Source organism: Colias eurytheme, chromosome 24 (assembly GCF_061535395.1).
Source record: "Colias eurytheme isolate Ceu_HAF_F1 chromosome 24, ilColEury1 Martin Lab GWU primary, whole genome shotgun sequence".
NCBI lineage: Eukaryota > Metazoa > Arthropoda > Insecta > Lepidoptera > Pieridae > Colias > Colias eurytheme.
The window spans coordinates 5,447,258-5,466,968 of record NC_143003.1 but is presented as its reverse complement, the minus strand read 5'-3'; the positions used below and the strand labels follow the sequence as shown (position 1 = coordinate 5,466,968).

The following is a 19,711-nucleotide window of genomic DNA, read 5'->3' as shown; positions in this document are numbered from 1 at the left end:
CAAGGTCTATACAAAATTTCCACTGTGTATACCTAGTTATACCTTGTTTTTTTAATTATGTAGATCTTGATGTAGATACTTGGTTAATTATGCTCCTTAAATTTACGAAAGAAAATATATTACTTGGACAGGAATTTGTCTGATGAATTTTAAAATTGCCATATGTTTTAAGTCCGATTGACAAATGTTACAAGTCCGTATCGATTAATACACTTACTAATTAAAGTAAATTCGATATTTTTAGTTTACCTCCCTACAAAGACAAAATGATAGACGTCAAATGTTGCCTATTAAATTGGTTCCACTCACAGGTTCCACTATTATGTATATACACTGTAATTACATACTGAAAATCATGTATAGTTTTATAATAATGTTTTTAATTGCAATGTAAAAGCACAGAATACTTAATAGTAGCTAACGCTCGCGCTGGTAAAATCTTTTTTTTTTAATCATATAGACTCGTTCGTTCTATCACAGTTCTGTGCTCAAAGTTACGGAAATTATAATAATATTATAATAGTATTTTATTTCATTGGCATCTCAACTAAATTTTTAATAGGCCAGGTGCATTTATTCAATAAATGCCAAGGTTTGTCAAGGTTAAGGAAATCTGTACGAGGGGCTTGTATCCAATAAAATAAAACAAGTATTATTTTATAAACATTTAATGAAGTGATTACTCCTTAAGCTACATAAATATTTGACATTCATTGATAAACAACATTATTTTTACAATCTCTCACATAATAACGGTAACCTGGATGTTATAATTATAATTAATAATCACATTGTAACGAAATAATTATGTTATTTAATAATATGTATGGGTTATATGTCAAATTATATTTTGAAAGAGCTGAATATATTTTAAAAATGTTGTGTGGTTTTATGAAACCACGGTAAAAGTGAAACTGTTCGAACGGTTCCGAACACTGCTTTGTGTAGCGCATGTCGCGTGTCGGTCGGCTGCCGAGTAGGTATACCTACTCGGCAGCCGCGATACACGCGACATGCGCTACACAGACCAAAAAGTTTGAGACGATGTAATAAAAGTTTCACTTTAATAACTTTTAAGAGAGCATTATTATTTATTATGCGTTTTTAACTCAGATTAATAATTGTACTATTCTTTATAATTATGTATAAATACAAGGATATAGTACTTTTAATCATTATTGTAGATATATTCTGCTATAATCAAGATATTGGTAAAATATTTTTTAATATTTAATAAGTATTTAATATAATAAATATTTTCGCTACATTTGGGGTACACAATCGTTTAATAATATGTAATCGATTATAATAATTGCAATAATTGTTTGTAAAACGCCATACATCTACGAATGTTCACTTTTTATAGAAATTGACTCGTTAAACATTTATAATGATTATTTATTATAGATTACAGACAAACACTTAGTTTTTTGAAATCCACACACTTCTGTTGTTGCATCGATAAAAGTTTTATTAAATATATATGTGAGTAAAAACTACTAATATTTGATTTATAGATAGAATCGAAAAATAATGTAAATAGGTTAGGCCAAGAATTTACGTTTTTTTGGTATAAAAATACAGTACATTGTAAAGTTTTCAAGAAATGTAAATTTGTGGAAAATCTTTGGTCTCGGATAGAACACAGAGTATTACGTATCTAATAAACATTTTTATAAATGCATTTACAACTAAAATTGATCAAAATAATCAAATCAACTTAACTAAATCATAAACCTATTAAAGCCATAAAACCAAAGTAACATTTCTTAAACTACGATATGTTGGTAATAATTCTTAGTGTTAAACAAAGTTATGAACAGAAATATACAATGAACAATAAATGTGAAATCGACGAAATGCATGCGATACAAAGTGAACAATCTTTAAAATTTGTTTTGTAACAGACATTGATTTAAAAATGACTATATTAAGACGTGTCCTGTGGCGTCATTATACACAATACAACATTTAGATAAAATTACGCTATATACTCTAATTATAAGCTGAAAAATATTTAATATCTACTAAAATACTCCATTACTACAGCTATAATAGACAAAAACTTGGAAAATATATTGAATATTATTTGATAAGTATAAATCGATTATGCAAATAATACTACAAGTTACTACGCGTAAAGTACACTTAAAGCATCCTAAATGGAAGACGATAATATATAGTTAACTTTAATTACCTAATTAAATCGCATTGTAAACTTAACTTGAAAATATAGCGTAAAACAAACATACATGAACGCGTCGCGACGCACCCAGAACGAAACTTAATTATAATTAATAATAATAATGGCACGTCGATTATACGACTTAATATTTAATAATGTCATCTTGAGTATGCGGCTTAAATAATTATTAATAACACGCCGATTATACAGGCTAATAATTATTTGGCACGCCAGTTATACAGTTTAAATAATTATGGCACGTCGAGTATACGACTTATATAATTATTATATAATCATTTATAGCACGTTGATTATACGGCTAAATAATTTTGGCACGCCAATTATACAGCTCAAATAATAACGACACTATTGATTAAACAAATTAATTAATGATAAATAATACTGCGGATAAATACTTTTAAATATTTGGCACAAAATTAATGCGTTGTGCGTTTTGTTTGCAAGTAAAGTGGAATCTCGTTTGAGATCATGTTTAGGCTTTGCCGTGTTTGGCTTGCTCCTCTGCTTGCATCTTAGTGCGTAGAGCTGGCACATCTTCCGGGATGCGGACGATCGTGTGGAATTTCTGTAAATAAGTATTTTAATTTAGAATAAATAAAAAAGGTCTCGATTTTTGTATTAATTTATAGGCGAGAGCGCAAAATCAGAATAAATTACATACACATAGATTGATTTACTACGAAGTGGTAAATCAATTGCATTTTAATAGGTAGTAATTAATAGAGGATTTAATATCAATTTAGGAATAAATAGTAGACCTTATGAAAGATTTAACACTATATACAGAGGATTTACTAATGGTAGATTATAGAGATTATCATTAGTAAAGATTGCCCGGTAGAGATTGCAACAAGGCCGTCTTTTGTACCAATGATGACTTTTTGTGAAAGTTCTTTTTTTGCTTTGTCCATTCATGTTTGTACATAAACAATTACACTAGTATTTTTAATATATGAAGTGTAATAAATAAATAAATAAATCATGTCCAAAAAAAAAAAAATAATAATTTTTTCCACTTTATCATTGTTATAATTAATGTAAAACTACTGTCACATTAGGTACGTAAAGCTGGCGATGAAAAATTAGCGAAATTAAAAAAAAACAACACCAGAATTTGTTGCTTATTTGTTGCTAATTAGTTGCTATAATGACGATTTTGTTGCTCAACCCGTTCGCTGAAAATCAGCAACAGTTCTAGCTTAACGTTAAGGTAGCGTGCAGAAATCGGAAAAAGGGATGGATCGTTGCAAAAATGCAGATGAATTTGTTGCTAATTTGTTGCTGCATAAAAACAGTGAAAATTTTGAATTTTTTTCATTGGCGCCAAAAATAACACTGGCCACGTCAACTTAATTGTCGATTTTCGGTAGTGAAACATAAAAAAAAATTTGTTGCTCCTCACATCGTTCACTGGCAAAGTGTACAGAGCCAGCAACAAAATAGAAACCGGAAGTAGAGTTAATTTTGAAACCGGTTTGCTAGAAAATCGTCCACGCCAGCTTAACTGTCGATTTTCGGTAGTGAAACATAAAAAAAAATTTGTTGCTCCTCACATCGTTCACCGGCACAGTGTACAGAGCCAGCAACAAAATAGAAACCGGAAGTAGAGTTAATTTTGAAACCGGTTTTCTAGAAAATCGTCCACGCCAGCTTAACTGTCGATTTTCGGTAGTGAAACATAAAAAAAAAATTGTTGCTCCTCACATCGTTCACCGGCACAGTGTACAGAGCCAGCAACAAAATAGAAACCGGAAGTAGAGTTAATTTTGAAACCGGTTTGCTAGAAAATCGTCCACGCCAGCTTAACTGTCGATTTTCGGTAGTGAAACATAAAAAAAAATTTGTTGCTCCTCACATCGTTCACCGGCACAGTGTACAGAGCCAGCAACAAAATAGAAACCGGAGGTAGAGTTAATTTTGAAACCGGTTTGCTAGAATATCGTCCACGCCAGCTTAACTGTCGATTTTCGGTAGTGAAACATAAAAAAATAATTTGTTGCTCCTCACATCGTTCACTGGCACAGTGTACAGAGCCAGCAACAAAATAGAAACCGGAAGTAGAGTTAATTTTGAAACCGGTTTGCTAGAAAATCGTCCACGCCAGCTTAACTGTCGATTTTCGGTAGTGAAACATAAAAAAAAAATTGTTGCTCCTCACATCGTTCACCGACACAGTGTACAGAGCCAGCAACAAAATAGAAACCGGAAGTAGAGTTAATTTTGAAACCGGTTTGCTAGAAAATCGTCCACGCCAGCTTAACTGTCGATTTTCGGTAGTGAAACTTAAAAATAAAATTTGTTGCTCCTCACATCGTTCACCGGCACAGTGTACAGAGCCAGCAACAAAATAGAAACCGGAAGTAGAGTTAATTTTGAAACCGGTTTGCTAGAATATCGTCCACGCCAGCTTAACTGTCGATTTTCGGTAGTGAAACATAAAAAAATAATTTGTTGCTCCTCACATCGTTCACTGGCACAGTGTACAGAGCCAGCAACAAAATAGAAACCGGAAGTAGAGCCAGCTTAAGCTGGCGTGGACGATATTCTAGCAAACCGGTTTCAAAATTAACTCTACTTCCGGTTTCTATTTTGTTGCTGGCTCTGTACACTGTGCCGGTGAACGATGTGAGGAGCAACAAATTTTTTTTTATGTTTCACTACCGAAAATCGACAGTAAACTGGCGTGGACGATTTTCTAGAAAACCGGTTTCAAAATTAACTCTACTTCCGGTTTCTATTTTGTTGCTGGCTCTGTACACTGTGCCGGTGAACGATGTGAGGAGCAACAAATTTTTTTTTATGTTTCACTACCGAAAATCGACAGTTAAGCTGGCGTGGACGATTTTCTAGCAAACCGGTTTCAAAATTAACTCTACTTCCGGTTTCTATTTTGTTGCTGGCTCTGTACACTGTGCCAGTGAACGATGTGAGGAGCAACAAATTATTTTTTTATGTTTCACTACCGAAAATCGACAGTTAAGCTGGCGTGGACGATATTCTAGCAAACCGGTTTCAAAATTAACTCTACCTCCGGTTTCTATTTTGTTGCTGGCTCTGTACACTGTGCCGGTGAACGATGTGAGGAGCAACAAATTTTTTTTATGTTTCACTACTGAAAATCGACAGTTAAGCTGGCGTGGACGATTTTCTAGCAAACCGGTTTCAAAATTAACTCTACTTCCGGTTTCTATTTTGTTGCTGGCTCTGTACACTGTGCCGGTGAACGATGTGAGGAGCAACAAATTTTTTTTTATGTTTCACTACCGAAAATCGACAGTTAAGCTGGCGTGGACGATTTTCTAGCAAACCGGTTTCAAAATTAACTCTACTTCCGGTTTCTATTTTGTTGCTGGCTCTGTACACTTTGCCAGTGAACGATGTGAGGAGCAACAAATTTTTTTTTATGTTTCACTACCGAAAATCGACAATTAAGTTGACGTGGCCAGTGTTATTTTTGGCGCCAATGAAAAAAATTCAAAATTTTCACTGTTTTTATGCAGCAACAAATTAGCAACAAATTCATCTGCATTTTTGCAACGATCCATCCCTTTTTCCGATTTCTGCACGTTACCTTAACGTTAAGCTAGAACTGTTGCTGATTTTCAGCGAACGGGTTGAGCAACAAAATCGTCATTATAGCAACTAATTAGCAACAAATAAGCAACAAATTCTGGTGTTGTTTTTTTTTAATTTCGCTAATTTTTCATCGCCAGCTTTACGTACCTACATTAATTGTCTTATTATTGGTATTCCTTTTTATTGGCGTATTGTTTTGTTAAAGTTAATTATAAATATTGTAATACAAATATCTGTAAGGAATCTATGTATGTAAAAATAAAATAAAAAATAAAAATAAATAAATAAATACCTCCATAGCAGTACCCGGGGTGACCCTCCACAGATACAGCATGTACCCCGGGATGCACAGCATGGAGGACAGCGCAGTGAACCAGCCGAACGCGTGCGACCACCACGGGTACTCGTAGTTCATGTACTTTATTGGGGTCCATTGCACCAGGTTGAAGATGAATACGCTCTGCGGATAAGGTTTGTATACTAGGAAAATTGATTGTGTTTTTAACGTGATAACGTTTTTAAAATCGTTTTAGTCGGGTGACATGTTCAGAAACTTGTGTCACACCAAAACCTCACGAGCGCGATCGCAGGTATAACGAGAGAGAGACGGACCGATCTCCCGTCTCATCTCGAGCGCTGCCACCAATAAGACGTTATCACGTAAACATCTCGATCGTAAACCTACTTTACAAACAACTAATTTTTTTTGATACATATAAAATAATAACAAGCACAACCAGAAATAACACAAACAAAAGAATTGGATTAGAATGTGATAAAATATTGTGTAGCTTTACAGCTTCTAGAAGCTGTGAAACCGGCTGTTTGTAAAATGACAAATAATAAGAATGGCGATTGGTGAAATTGGAAATAAGGAATAATTAAGTACTTTGGTTAAATTTTCGATGATTTTGTGGAAAAAGCTCTCATGTCTAATTTCAAAAACGTTATATTTACAAATACAACTTTTATCATCCGATTACCAGCTATTAAGTAGTCATTTTCTAGGAATGTCGATTTAAAAACAACACAATGGACATTTTAATAGCTTACAATAGCGCATCTATTCAAATGAATGATTGACCCATTATTTGTTAGATTCGTAAGAGCACAGGTACCCAAGTACATACCTATATAGATATTATTGTGCGTGATAAAAACTTTTTGCGCGTTAAAATTTAGGCATTCAAATAATTCCTAATATTTTCTACTTTTTATCAATCCAAACTAAATAGTTCATTAATTGCTCAAGAAGGAAAATTCGTAGAAAAGCCATAATTTATAAAACACCAGTTAACATTTTTTGAGGTAGAATTTATTATATAGAAAAAAATAGTATTTTTGATACTCACAATACAAATAGCAGGCGTGAAGCCAACCCAGCAGAACTTCCACCAAATGGTGGGGTAGTAGCCGATCATCTCCTTGATGCCGTCGTAGAAGCGGTTAACCCCAAACGCCCAAGAGATGGAGACGCATTCGAAGAAGATGAGGAACAACAGACAGAAGCCAGATACGGCGTACGAGTCCAAGATTTGGAATACGTACATACCACCCTGGGAAGAGAGATTTTATTCATCATTCGATAGGGATAAGTTTGTCTTATTAATGGTAATAAACTAATAAGATATAAACTTCTTGAAAAAGATTCAGCTAAAATAAAATAATGTCATGATTTCAATATGCGTACACTTTTAATTAGGGTGTAAACAAAGATTAAATTTAACTCAGCAGAAAAAAATTGCTACTGAATTCGAACTTCAACTCTCTATTTGAAAATGTGTGATGACCTTAAGTTTGTATACTACATATTTTATACTGGAATCAAAATCTTAAAACTTTTTCACTAGAATCAAGAGTTAAGCGCGTCACACACGGTGAAGATATTATAATATTTTATCTTAAGATACTGTAATATTTTATATTACAGTATCTTAACGCATCCGGTATCAGCGTTCTGACCATCATTTTTCTTTTTGTCATTGCGTACTAAGACCCCTGTAGAACCGCCATCCTGTTACAAATGACTCACAAAATTTCGAGTCATTTGTAACAGGATTACAGTATCTTAAGATAAAATATTATAGTATCTTCACCGTGTGTGACGCGCTTTACTGAACAGAATACCAATCTTACCTCAGAAATACACGACAGTCCGACCAAATAAGAGATGACGCAAGTGATAGCAATGAATATTTCCTTCCTCCGTCTAAGAAGTTTGGGCCACTCGTCAATAACAGCGGTAATGAAACCTTCCATGGTACAGAACTGGCTGTCCAGACCAATGAGGAGCAACATGAAGAAGAAGAGACAAGACCAGAGAGGGGCTCCTGGGAGTTGGAGCACAGCTGATGGATACGCCAGGAAAGCTAAGCCGGGACCTGTAAGCAGTGTTATAATTAGTAGATGGAATTGTAGTTTGTAACGTTTCTGTAGATATTATACGTTATAAATTTTATAAACATTTTAAAGTCTGCGTGTATACAAATTGTGCAATATAGATCTTGCTAATTCTTCGTTCAATTTCATTTAGTTAAATGATGCTGATTTAGAAAAATGGGCATCTCTTAGAAAATGTTGATGATGATGATGATGATAAAATACCTGAAGCAGCTACTTCATCAACTGGTCGTTGTTGTTCGTGGGCCATGAATCCAACCACAGAGAATATCACAAAACCGGCGAACATGGACGTACTGGAGTTTACAGTGCAGACTATCAGAGCATCTCTGAAAATATATCTTAGTATTAGGACACTAATGCAAATTATTTGAATTTTTTATAGGAGGTGGACTTACAATTGACTGGTACACATTTTAATACAGGATAAGTCAATAATTTAATGGTGATATGCAAATGTACCTATAGAATTCAATATATTGACTTAAATGGTAATTAATAAGGTACTAAGAAATCCATTAAGAGACTTCAATCGAATAATTATTAATTTGATTTATCTGCATATATTCGTAACTTACTTGTACACATTATTAGTGAACTTGTTATAACTGCCAAGGGCAACCAGAGTTCCCAGACCCAGACCATACGAGAAGAAGATCTGCGTTACAGCATCTATCCACACTTCGGATTCCATAAGTTTTGACATGTTCGGCATTATGTAGAACTTGATGCCTTCCATCGCTCCGGGCAAGGTTATTCCTGGAAAGAAATGTAATTAGAAATATTGCAAATAATGTTATGAAAAACCACAGGAATTCAGTTCTAGCAAAACACGATACAATACGATTTAAAGTATCTGTTTCGAAAACATAATATTCTACTCATCTTTATAATAAAAATCATTTATACATAGGTTGAAGTGTTTTTACAATTATACTGACTTGAATATGTAGTAATCAATATACAATCAAATTGACAAAGCGATTTAAAACTCTAAACACTCATCACTATTGTGTGATATCACAGTTCTATGCCTATCTTCCTTAAAACCTGAAAGCCTTCAAATTCAAATTCAACTATTTTTATTAATGAATATGGGTACAATTCAGATCTTCCTTCAGAGCCTTACCTCTAATCAGCAGCACGGTAAGCAAGAAGTAAGGGAACAGAGCGGTGAAGTACACCACTTTGCCGGTCCACCGCACGCCCTTCCAGATGCAGAAGTAGCAAAGAACCCACACGAGGAGTAGTGTTCCTGCCAGTTCCCAGCGGATGTTGCCGATGTGCTCGATGCCGCTTGAGATTTGGAGGGCTCGACGTCTAGTGGAGTAAAAAGAATAGCATCAATGGACAATTTGAATTATTAATTAATATGGAAATCTTTGGGGGAGGCCTATGTCCTGCAATGGACGTCCTAAAAGGCTGGAATGGAACGGAACAGAAGATGAGGTGATGAAAACAGGTAAATAATGAAATAAAAAATAGATTACTACGAGGATTCATTGTTATGTGTTTTTACCAACTGAGTATTGATAAGTAAGGACTTATTCAAATCGAAAGGTTAAGTATAGATCGTGCGTGTATGTAATGCTGATATTATGTGTTAAAAAATGGAGGACATTCAAAATCACTTATATTAGTATTTTAGAACACTGATCTATGGTATAATTTAGAAGAGAAACTGTTGGTTTATATCCTATTTAAATTATTTGATAGTATTCTGATATTCGGTCAATAGTTACTTACTCCCAGAATTCCTTAACCGGGTCAGAAAGCACAGCTTTGCTGATATTCCTGCCGTTGAGCGTGCAGTAAGTGGTCATGTTCATCGAGGACCAGCAAGTGAGGTTCTTACGGTCGTAGGGATTCACGCACGTGTCCGTGTTCCAATAGTTGTCGCAGTTTCGCCATGGCACGTCTGTAGAATATACGAGTTTTATATGTTGAGAATAGATCCTATTTTTTCAGAAATTGTGAACACTGGTAAATAGTAGTGGTAAATAAAGGAGTGGTCGAAATTCGTCATATATACGACTGTACGAAAAGTAAAAACAATGCGTATTAATAAAAACATGCGTGATTAAGTAATAACTTGAAAATATATTAAAAAGTGTTTTTAGGTGAACTTTTAAGCTGAAAATCGAATAGGGTTAGTGAAAATAGGTAGCAATAGCTCATATAGATAATTGAATGTGAATATTACCTGATCGCATCGACATAAAGAAGTAGAAGATTGCCCAAGCCAGGATAACAATGTAGTACACGTTCATCCAGCAGGACATCACAGCGGCGGCGTATCCGATACCTAAAAGAATATCGCAAATTTAAACCTTTATACAGAAGAAAAATATAAGACAATAATATTATCATATACTTTATTAGATAAAATTGAAACGTAAGTAGTTAGTAGTAGTAATTCGTGCTTTCACCGTCAAAGTGATAATAACAGGCAAAATTAATAACCACTTAATGGCCATCTCGAAATCCAATTTCAGACAAGTGATAACTGCGTTAAAAACAACCGACTTCAAACTTGCACTTGCAACATTTACAAATACAGACAAAAATGCTCATAAAATAAAAACTACTAGGCCTATCCGAATAAAATTTTTATGGGACCAATTCGACACCATCCCGCATCGAACAAAAAAAGAATCACGTAAATCGGTTCAGAAACCTCGGAGTAATCGGTGTACATACATAAAAAAAAACATACCGGCCGAATTGATAACCTCCTCCTTTTTTTGAAGTCGGTTAATAAAGTGGCAAATAACGTTAATATTGCTAGATTAGAATAACAAAATTATAAACAAAGAACATGAAACGCGATACAAATGCTCGGTAATTTTCAGCTGAAATTGCTAAAGTTAAAGCATTGTAACGAACTAAACAAAGGGATGAAAATGGGTCTAAATTACCTACCGGAGATCGTCTTAGACCTTAATAGGGGTCTTTATAGTGTGTCGCACGGTTGCATTTCATACTGCAATTACTTTTTAACAACGTGGATTTAATTACCCTCGTTGACCTAATTATTGTTAATATCGAAAGTTAAAATGGCCAAATTATGTCGCGAGTTACATTAATTAATTTTATTTTTGAGTGGGTTGGGTCAACTACTTAAATATTTGAAGTATGAAGTAATTAAATTTTAATTCAATTTAATATGTTTTAATAACATGAGAGTTACACGTTTACGTTACGTACGTATACGTTTCACAGTTATTTAGTTGACGACGATTTTTTTATAACCCCAATAAAATGACTTAATTGAGGCCTCTTCGAAAGACTTAAATAAAGTTGACAAAATTTTTAAATATAAGTACATATAAAAAAAATAAACATATTATACATATTTTTTTTATCTTTGATGATGACAGATTCCAAACTCCACCTACCTTTGAATATAGGTGCAATCTTAAACACTCCCAAGCCGCCGATGGTAAGCATCTGTCCCATGGCCAATTCCATGAAGAACATTGGGATCCCAGCGAGGAATAGCGTCAAGAAGTAGGGGATAAGGAAGGCACCGCCGCCATTCTTGTAGCACAGGTAAGGGAACCGCCAGACGTTGCCTAAACCGATCGCGAGACCCACTACGGAGAGGATGAAATCCAACTTGCTTGCCCATGATCCTCTTTCGGGGAGATCCGATTTTGTTTTGACGTCGCTATAAAAAATGTTTAATTCAAATAATGATACTGTTTAGATTTCCAAGTTAAGTTGTATAAGCAATGAAAATAAATAATAAAGTATAAGCAGTGTTAAAATACAAATTTGTTTTAATGATTTAAGTATTCCGAAAAATATACAATATGGTAACTTAAATTGGTTTGTGATTGTATTAAGTTATGTATAAAAAAAGACACAAATGGAGATAACCTACGTTATACCTAGTACCTACGTACCCTACGTACCTACGTAATTTAGACCCGTAGTAGATTGCATTTCTACAGTGTACTTCCCAAAACCTATAATATAAATAAGACTCACCTGGGTTTGCTCGCTCCTTGAACGCTCAGTTCAATGTCGTCACCGTGTCCGTCGTTTCTCGTGTCCATTTTAATTATTTGTTAATCTACTAATTAATAATCTTCCTTTACAATTTCCCTCGCTATATTACCTTATAGATTGTAAGTCAGGGAGAGTGTTTTAACATTGTTATAAAGTACATGGACTAGACTAGTAATTAGACCTGTAACAATTTATTTCAATTAGCTTATTGATAAATGAAAAAGGTTTTAAAGAAAACCTGTACCTAATTATGCACTTTTCAAATATTGGGGATTTCCCGATACCCACAGGTTCAGGTCCCGCATAGGTTTAAAATTTTTGAAACCTGTGTTCGTGCCGTGGGATCGAAACTTAGGTACCTAAATATAAATTTTAGTCTAGGGGATAATCTTTATCCATATACTTTAATCTAGCGTCTCTCATACCCCTAAAACTCTTACGTGTTGTCTGTATGTAATTGATAATACAACATGAATTCAATAGAGTTCATTGTATTTCCAGGCATTAGCTATACGTTATCGAGAGTTGTAAGAGTTCAACACAAAATAATATTATAAATTTAATAGAGCTTTTAACTTTATTAGTCATCAGTTAGTGTCATCACTACATAGTATGGTAAATCTTTAAAACTGCGAAACAGATTTTGATGTTTTTTAAGAGATAGATTAATTAGGTTTCAGACAAAGCGGGCGAAGCCGCGTGCGAAAAGCTATACTTATTAACCCATTGAGCCCCGAATGGCCCGATCGGTCCACGATTTTCTATTGTGTCTGTGATTCCGGGACATGAGTTATTAAAGTTTTTTTTTTCAAACTAAATCGTCCATCCTTCATTCATTATTCATTTACGTACTTATTATTATGCATGAACCGCTTATATTTGCTAAAATGTAAATATTATTATTAAATATCAACTGTTGAATAACACAACCTAAATACTAACGCCTCAATATAAATAACGATAAATGTAGTAACGAAGTAAAATAAACATTTTAAGTCTGAAAGCGACAATAGATCTGTATAAAATTTACATATCTAAACTATTACGGCTTGCTGGCATTTCATCTAGATTTGCAAAGGGTTAGGTACACTAACGTCTTCTCATCAATGGAAAAGTTTCTACGAAAAATATTGCACGCAAATCTAGAACTTATCAAGACTTATAATAAATACGTGATATTACAATAAATCATGCTTTGAATTATAATTTTTTAACGTAAAACTAAAACGCCCTCAAAGTAGTGTCAGACCAGATAAACTTAAAAGATAAATTTTAATGGGTGGTCCTATTGGCACATCTTTTAAATAAAAAAAAAATATCAAAATCGGAGTCGCAGTTGAAAGTAACAAAAAATAACAGTCCAATTCAGAATCTCCTTTTTTGAAGACGGTTGAAAATAAAGTGACAAGACCTTTTATGGGTCTTCATAATTTTCAACACCAATAAAAAATATCAAGAGAAGTATTGATAAGTGTTCTGAATAAAAACTCAGTGAAGCACCTGATGTTTTTCAAGATGAGTTATTGATTTCCATTGAAATGCCCTCGAAGATAAGGAAGAATAGCAGAATTGACAGGTCTCTGTATACTCGGTGTATTATGTTACATTTTTACGCGCTCAGCTTTCTCATTTTATCGATATTCAAGACGGTGTGTGAAATTTATGTATCTATTTCTGTTTGTTGAGGAAAAATTGCTTTACTAATAAGTAGGTTGGATAATTAAATATTTTAAAATGTAAGAAAAATATTATGATATTATGTAGAGCTATATTTAATTGAGAAGCTCTTCCTCTCTTCAAGTTTGCTACAATTGTTATTACGTTCATTATATTGATCGATAAAAACGTTTTTGCTAGGTAGATACATAAGCGTAGAATAGTATAAACGATAATTGAAATTTCTCGTTATTATTTCTACTGCGATTTTTGGGACGGAACTCGAAACAAATACCTATTTATTTATTTAACCGAAAGATTTCCTATTAACTATTAATTACTGCATTATTACTTCTAGAAGAAAAATAATCTCACTTCTGATCCCATACAAACTGTTATTCTCGATGCCATTTGAAAAGCAATTTATCAAGATGGGATAAACGCAAGCAAAATGAACTTGACAAAAAGATTGATATGCGGGTTTGGTACAATTATTCTATTCAATATTGTATTGCTGAATCACAGTCCGTGTATTGTTAAACGGTTATATTTTAAGACATTCGTCATACCGTGGACAGATTTATGTTTAGTTGCTGAACCTCAAAGGAATAAACTCAAATACAAACATGTATTCAACTAGACTTCTTTTAGACGTGCTTTGATTTATCTTAATACCGAAAGAAGTAAAGTGCGATATACACTTAATATTATAAAAGTTTTTTATTGATTCAGTAACTAAACTGATTTCTACAAGAATAAGTATCGCTATTATGTGTGTTTATGGGAAAATACTGCGTAGGTACTCGTAGGGGAGGAATAAGAAGAGTGGGGAAGTTAATAGCGGTTAAAGGTAAAGGCACGATAGGTACTATAATTGCTAACGCGGATTTTTTTTTATATTTCGCAGTTAACTTCTTCTTTAATCTGTAATACAAATTGCGTTTAATTTGCTCTGTATGCAAATATTATTTTGATTATGGCTTCGGAATTCGTCTACAATAATAAATGCGTCTTTTTAAGTATTACATGCATATAGAGGCAGTTTAGAAATATAATAATTATCCAGTACCTGTGTGTCTCGTTTGGATGCCATTTAAAAACGGTTATGAGACCAACGACGAAATTTTAGTTTTCCAAAGTACCGATTGGTAGATATGATATTAAACGTATAAACCGTGTGAAAATAAAAATGCGTCGAAATTACGCACTCACAATTTAAATTAAAAACCCACCTCCGTTTAAATCTAGCAGAAAAAAAGCACACACAGAAACACACCGTACACTATAATTCAATGAACACACACAATGACATCGTCATACACATTCACTGAACGCGTTCCTGAACGCAGCGGCAAACGTCAGAGGCAAGATGGCGGCGGACAATTTGACAGGTGCGTGTTGTCCCGCCTCATGCTTGAACGAGAATGTGCTTCTAGTGGCCATAGCTGGCTAGAGGATGAACATGTGATGATGCGAATCGCACAACTGTCAGTCGTTGAAAGAATTTATGAGCGTTTGCTGACAATTTAGACCCTCCGGATGGTGTCGGATCAGTCGCGGGAGCGCGATTAGATGACATTGCACCGGTTTGTTCAATTGATCGATTGTTGCCACTGCCTTTCCTACAACACCGTCAAGTGGAGCTAAAAATATCTGATACGGTAACCGGGTTTCGAATTTAAAAACGGTTGCCATGGTTACAGGAAGTACCCTCCTTTTTTGGAGGGTAGTTTTTGCGTTCCTACTATCTCGGTGTGGAAATTATTGTTTGCCTTATGTCTTGTAAATAATAGTAGAGATAGTATAAATACTTTGTTCATATCTAGCTCAAATATGTACGTACATGAGACATGAGACTTCATTCGTCGTTATAGACGTTATTGTCCTTGTTTCTATCATGCATAACTTTCTATTTTTGATTTCATTAGTAAAGAAAATTAAATAGCTGTAAGCATTATACATTATGTATTTCCTGGTTCGTTTATTTTAACAGATAAATATTGTTTATTACACAGGATATCCCTAGTTTGGAAGCCGAGGTTAACCGTTGGTGTATTTTATATAAGTAATATATTATTTCCTTGTGGATTATAGGTACTGCTTCAAAATCATTTGTAAAGTATTACGTGAATATCAAACTTAAGGATAGAATACGAAATAGTGATATAAGAAAAAGAACGAAATCTCGACAAGATGCAGTAAAGTATGCCTGTAAATTGAAGTGGAAATGGGAGGTCACCTGTGCAGATTGAGAGATGACAGATGGTCACATTCGGTAATAAATTGGACACCTTTTTATAAAAAGCGTAAGAGGGGAAGACCAATCACACGATGGAGTGATGATATCAAAAATCACGCAGGTGCCCTTTGGACTAGATTAGCTAAGAACAGGGATGAGTGGAAGAAATTGGAGGAGGCTTTTACCGCAAAAAGCGGTCCTTATTATATTTAATTACATACTATCTTTCTAATTAACTAACACTTAATTTAATATTTAAAAAATAGAATTGTTATAGAGAAATAAGAATAATGTTAATACTAACCACAGGAACAACAAATAAAATTTGTAATTAGATAAGTAAAGGAATTAATAAAAGCTTTACTTATTTTTATTTTAATTTTATTTACGTGAATATCATGAATCGTGAAAAGACAATGTATGTAGAGCTTTATAAAATTCTCAGTAGGTAAACTATACTTATTACTTGTAGAACATAGAGACAACAAAATTATCTAAAAATAATAACAATTCAAAAACACTTCTAAAAGAAATTCTAACTTATAAATTAGGTAGAGATTGTCTAATCTAAAAATGAACGCCCCTCCACTAAACTTAATTGTTTCAATGTGTGAGGACAAATAATTATTGAACCACTTTATATGTGTGCGCGCGTCGATTCTACTGCAAACTTTGACACTCGCGCACTGATTTGTCAACTAATCGGGCGATCAGTTCAGGTGCCTAGCATTGTATGGCGGGGAGAGCGCGCTATGTACGGAATGACACGTCCGTTCTGTCGTGCATCGCGTCATTTATGCACTAGTTGGCCAACTGGTCCTGTCGTTCGGGCATGGACGGGACTGGAGGACTGAACGACCAATGAGGCAGACCAATTTGTGTGTATTGCGTCTATACACGTACTTTGAATGTGAGCGTAAACACAGTGGAGGGGCGTTCATTTTTAGATTAGACAATCTCTACCTAAAATTTTATCGAAGTAGACGGAAAGTCTGCTCACGAAAATTTGAAAATACCTAAGTAACTAGATTTTACTTTTCAGTAAGAAAAAGGTAGGTTTCGAAGTACATGAATTATATACATTAGGATTCAAAACAAATATATTGCAATTGATTAGTTTTGCTAATCAGTAATCATCTTAATACTATTATAAAGGCGAAAGTTTGTATGGATGTATGGATGTTTGTTACTCTTTCACGTAAAAACTACTGAACCGATTAAAATGAAATTTAGCACACATATAGAGGGTAACTTGGATTAACACATAGGATAGGTTTTATCCCGGAAATCCCACGGGAACGGGAACTATGCGGGTTTTCCTTTGAAAACGCGGGCGAAGCCGCGGGCGGAAATCTAGTTTTATAAATAAGAACATTGTACATATTATCATAACTATCTCTTCTACCTATCTTTATTTCTTACTTTCAGCTTACATTCTAAGTAACACTTATGAACCCTGACGTGAAGCTTATCTACATTATGCGATACGATATCGGATTTATATACGATGGAAGGTTTTTATATAAAACCTTCTTGAGTGCCTATAACGTACAATATATTAATACAGGTATTCAAGTTTTCCGCTCTTCACGTTACTGCGTGTTCTCAATATGTATACAGGATTTTAAAATTTTGATACGCTATTTTATCTCCAAGTTGAATGGAAAAAAGCGGCTTATTTCTGAAATCTGTTCATTCATCTTTCAATAAAAATACACGGCTCTTTTCACGAAAAGAAAATAATAATTTTAACATTTTTAACTGTCTTTAGATTGGTTGCATTCTACAAGGTTGAGGCGATTTATCACAAGAAGTTTATTTTAAAGGCGTAATTTAAATTAGACTACTTTTATGTTAGCTATGATCCGTAATAGCAATGGTCCTCATACAATGTAGGTAAAAAAATAGATATGAAATAGCAAACAGTCAAGGTACAGTTCAATTATACTAAGGAATCGATATCGTATCGAATTAAAGATCGAATAAAATATCGGATGCTATAAAGGCGCTTTTACGGAAGGTTGAATCGGATCAACTACCCACTCAACTGAGAGAAATATTGTACCTATAGCTAATGTTATTTTGTAAACAAGTAAATAAATCTTTATTTATCAATTAAGAATATATGACTCAAAAAAGCTTGACTGTTTTGATAAAAACATTATTGTAAAATAGTCAAAAAAATAATGTACCTACCGTTATTTCTTTTTTCTGTTTGTTATCGACTTATCGGTTAAAAATCCATCAAAATGTTATGAAAATAGCTTCATGTTATTCCCACAAAGACAATAAATACCTAACAACAACATCACTGGTTGATCATCCTACATATTCCACTTTTTGCGTCTTTTCCCCATTACGCTTAAAGTAGTAGGTAAGCCATTTACGTTTAAAGGAAGTAAAGCCTACTTACTTTCCCGCCGAAATCCAGAGCCTAGTGACGTCAGATCCGCTCACTGTGGTCGTACGGAGTGTGGACAAAGGACAATACCCAGGGCAAGATCCTGGACAGCGCGCATGCGTACAAAACAGTAAATTCTGTACGCCCTACTAAATTTTCTCCGAACTCTGTTATGAGATTTTTAAATCGTTCCTTGTTGTGTTTTAAATTGTGTATAACTCTGATATTTTTAATAAATTTTGATTAGGATATTGGTTGTTTTAAGTTTTACTTGCCTCATATTAAGATGAAAAATTATCTGCTGCTCGTGGCCTCGTATTTAGCAACAGGTAGTAGGTGCCTAGTTTGCTAGTAGCCTTTTTAATTTGTCTGTTGAAGCGTGATAGAGTAAGGAATTTCAACTTTTTAGATAGATTGAAACTAATTACTAAGAAAGTAGATTACGGTTCATGTCTTTCCATAAAGCAGACATAATTATAGATGTAGATATTAAATATATTCTTGTTTGTTTATAAAACCAACCTATAGTGAAAATCAAAAATTTATAGCAGTATGTCTATGAAATAATAAATCAATTTAAAAATATTAAGAGCGCTTTGTTGGTAGCGTTTATAAACGCACATAGCTACTTTAAATTTTAATCATCAATTATGTAATGTATGATATGTAATGTATAAGTAAATAAGTGTAAGTATATTATAAAAAATACTAAATTTTCGATACACTTTTCTTATAAAGGTCCTTCGTAGTGGTGGTAATAAGTTGCAAGGACGCGTGGATAATATCCGCCATCTTGCTTCATGATTTCCCGCCGAAATTTTCCACCACAGGATCGCAAACATAGAATGAACTTGAAACATTAATTCCATAACGCCCTAAGTTCCAAGTTATTATGGTAAAATTTAGCCCTTAAATTGTTAGAGTCAGAGCTTATTTTATTAAATCTATACTAATATTATAAAGCTGAAGAGTTTGTTTGTTTGAACGCGCTAATCTCGGGAACTACTGGTCCGATTTGAAAAATTATATCAGTGTTAGATAGCTCATTTATCGAGGAAGGCTATAGCCTATAGGCCACCTGTAGGCTATATTATGTATATCATCACGCTATGACCAACAGGAGTGGAGCCACGGGTGAAACCGTGCGGAGCAGCTAGTATTTAGTAACTAGCTGCTCCGCGCGGTTTCACCCCCGTGGCTCCACTCCTGTTGCCCGTAG

General features: G+C 34.0%; 1 protein-coding gene across 2 annotated transcripts; it reads right to left on the bottom strand.

The window, feature by feature from the left end:
- Positions 1-1,884: 1,884 nt before the first annotated feature.
- Positions 1,885-18,554, bottom strand: Gat (sodium- and chloride-dependent GABA transporter). 2 transcript variants are annotated; one of them, XM_090115890.1, is made up of 12 exons: positions 18,505-18,554; positions 12,176-12,377; positions 11,581-11,852; positions 10,386-10,487; positions 9,929-10,100; positions 9,312-9,502; positions 8,761-8,941; positions 8,387-8,511; positions 7,919-8,163; positions 7,135-7,338; positions 6,075-6,242; positions 1,885-2,771 (listed from the first exon to the last, which is right to left on the bottom strand). In XM_090115890.1, the coding sequence occupies exons 2-12, from the start codon at positions 12,241-12,243 to the stop codon at positions 2,679-2,681; spliced, it is 1,821 nt and encodes a 606-aa protein (XP_089972016.1). In that variant the 5' UTR covers positions 12,244-12,377; positions 18,505-18,554; the 3' UTR covers positions 1,885-2,678. The 2 variants fall into 2 exon arrangements, with proteins under 2 accessions (XP_089972016.1, XP_089972015.1); XM_090115889.1 differs by lacking the exon at positions 18,505-18,554 and adding an exon at positions 15,085-15,340.
- Between the last annotated feature and the right edge of the window lie 1,157 nt (positions 18,555-19,711).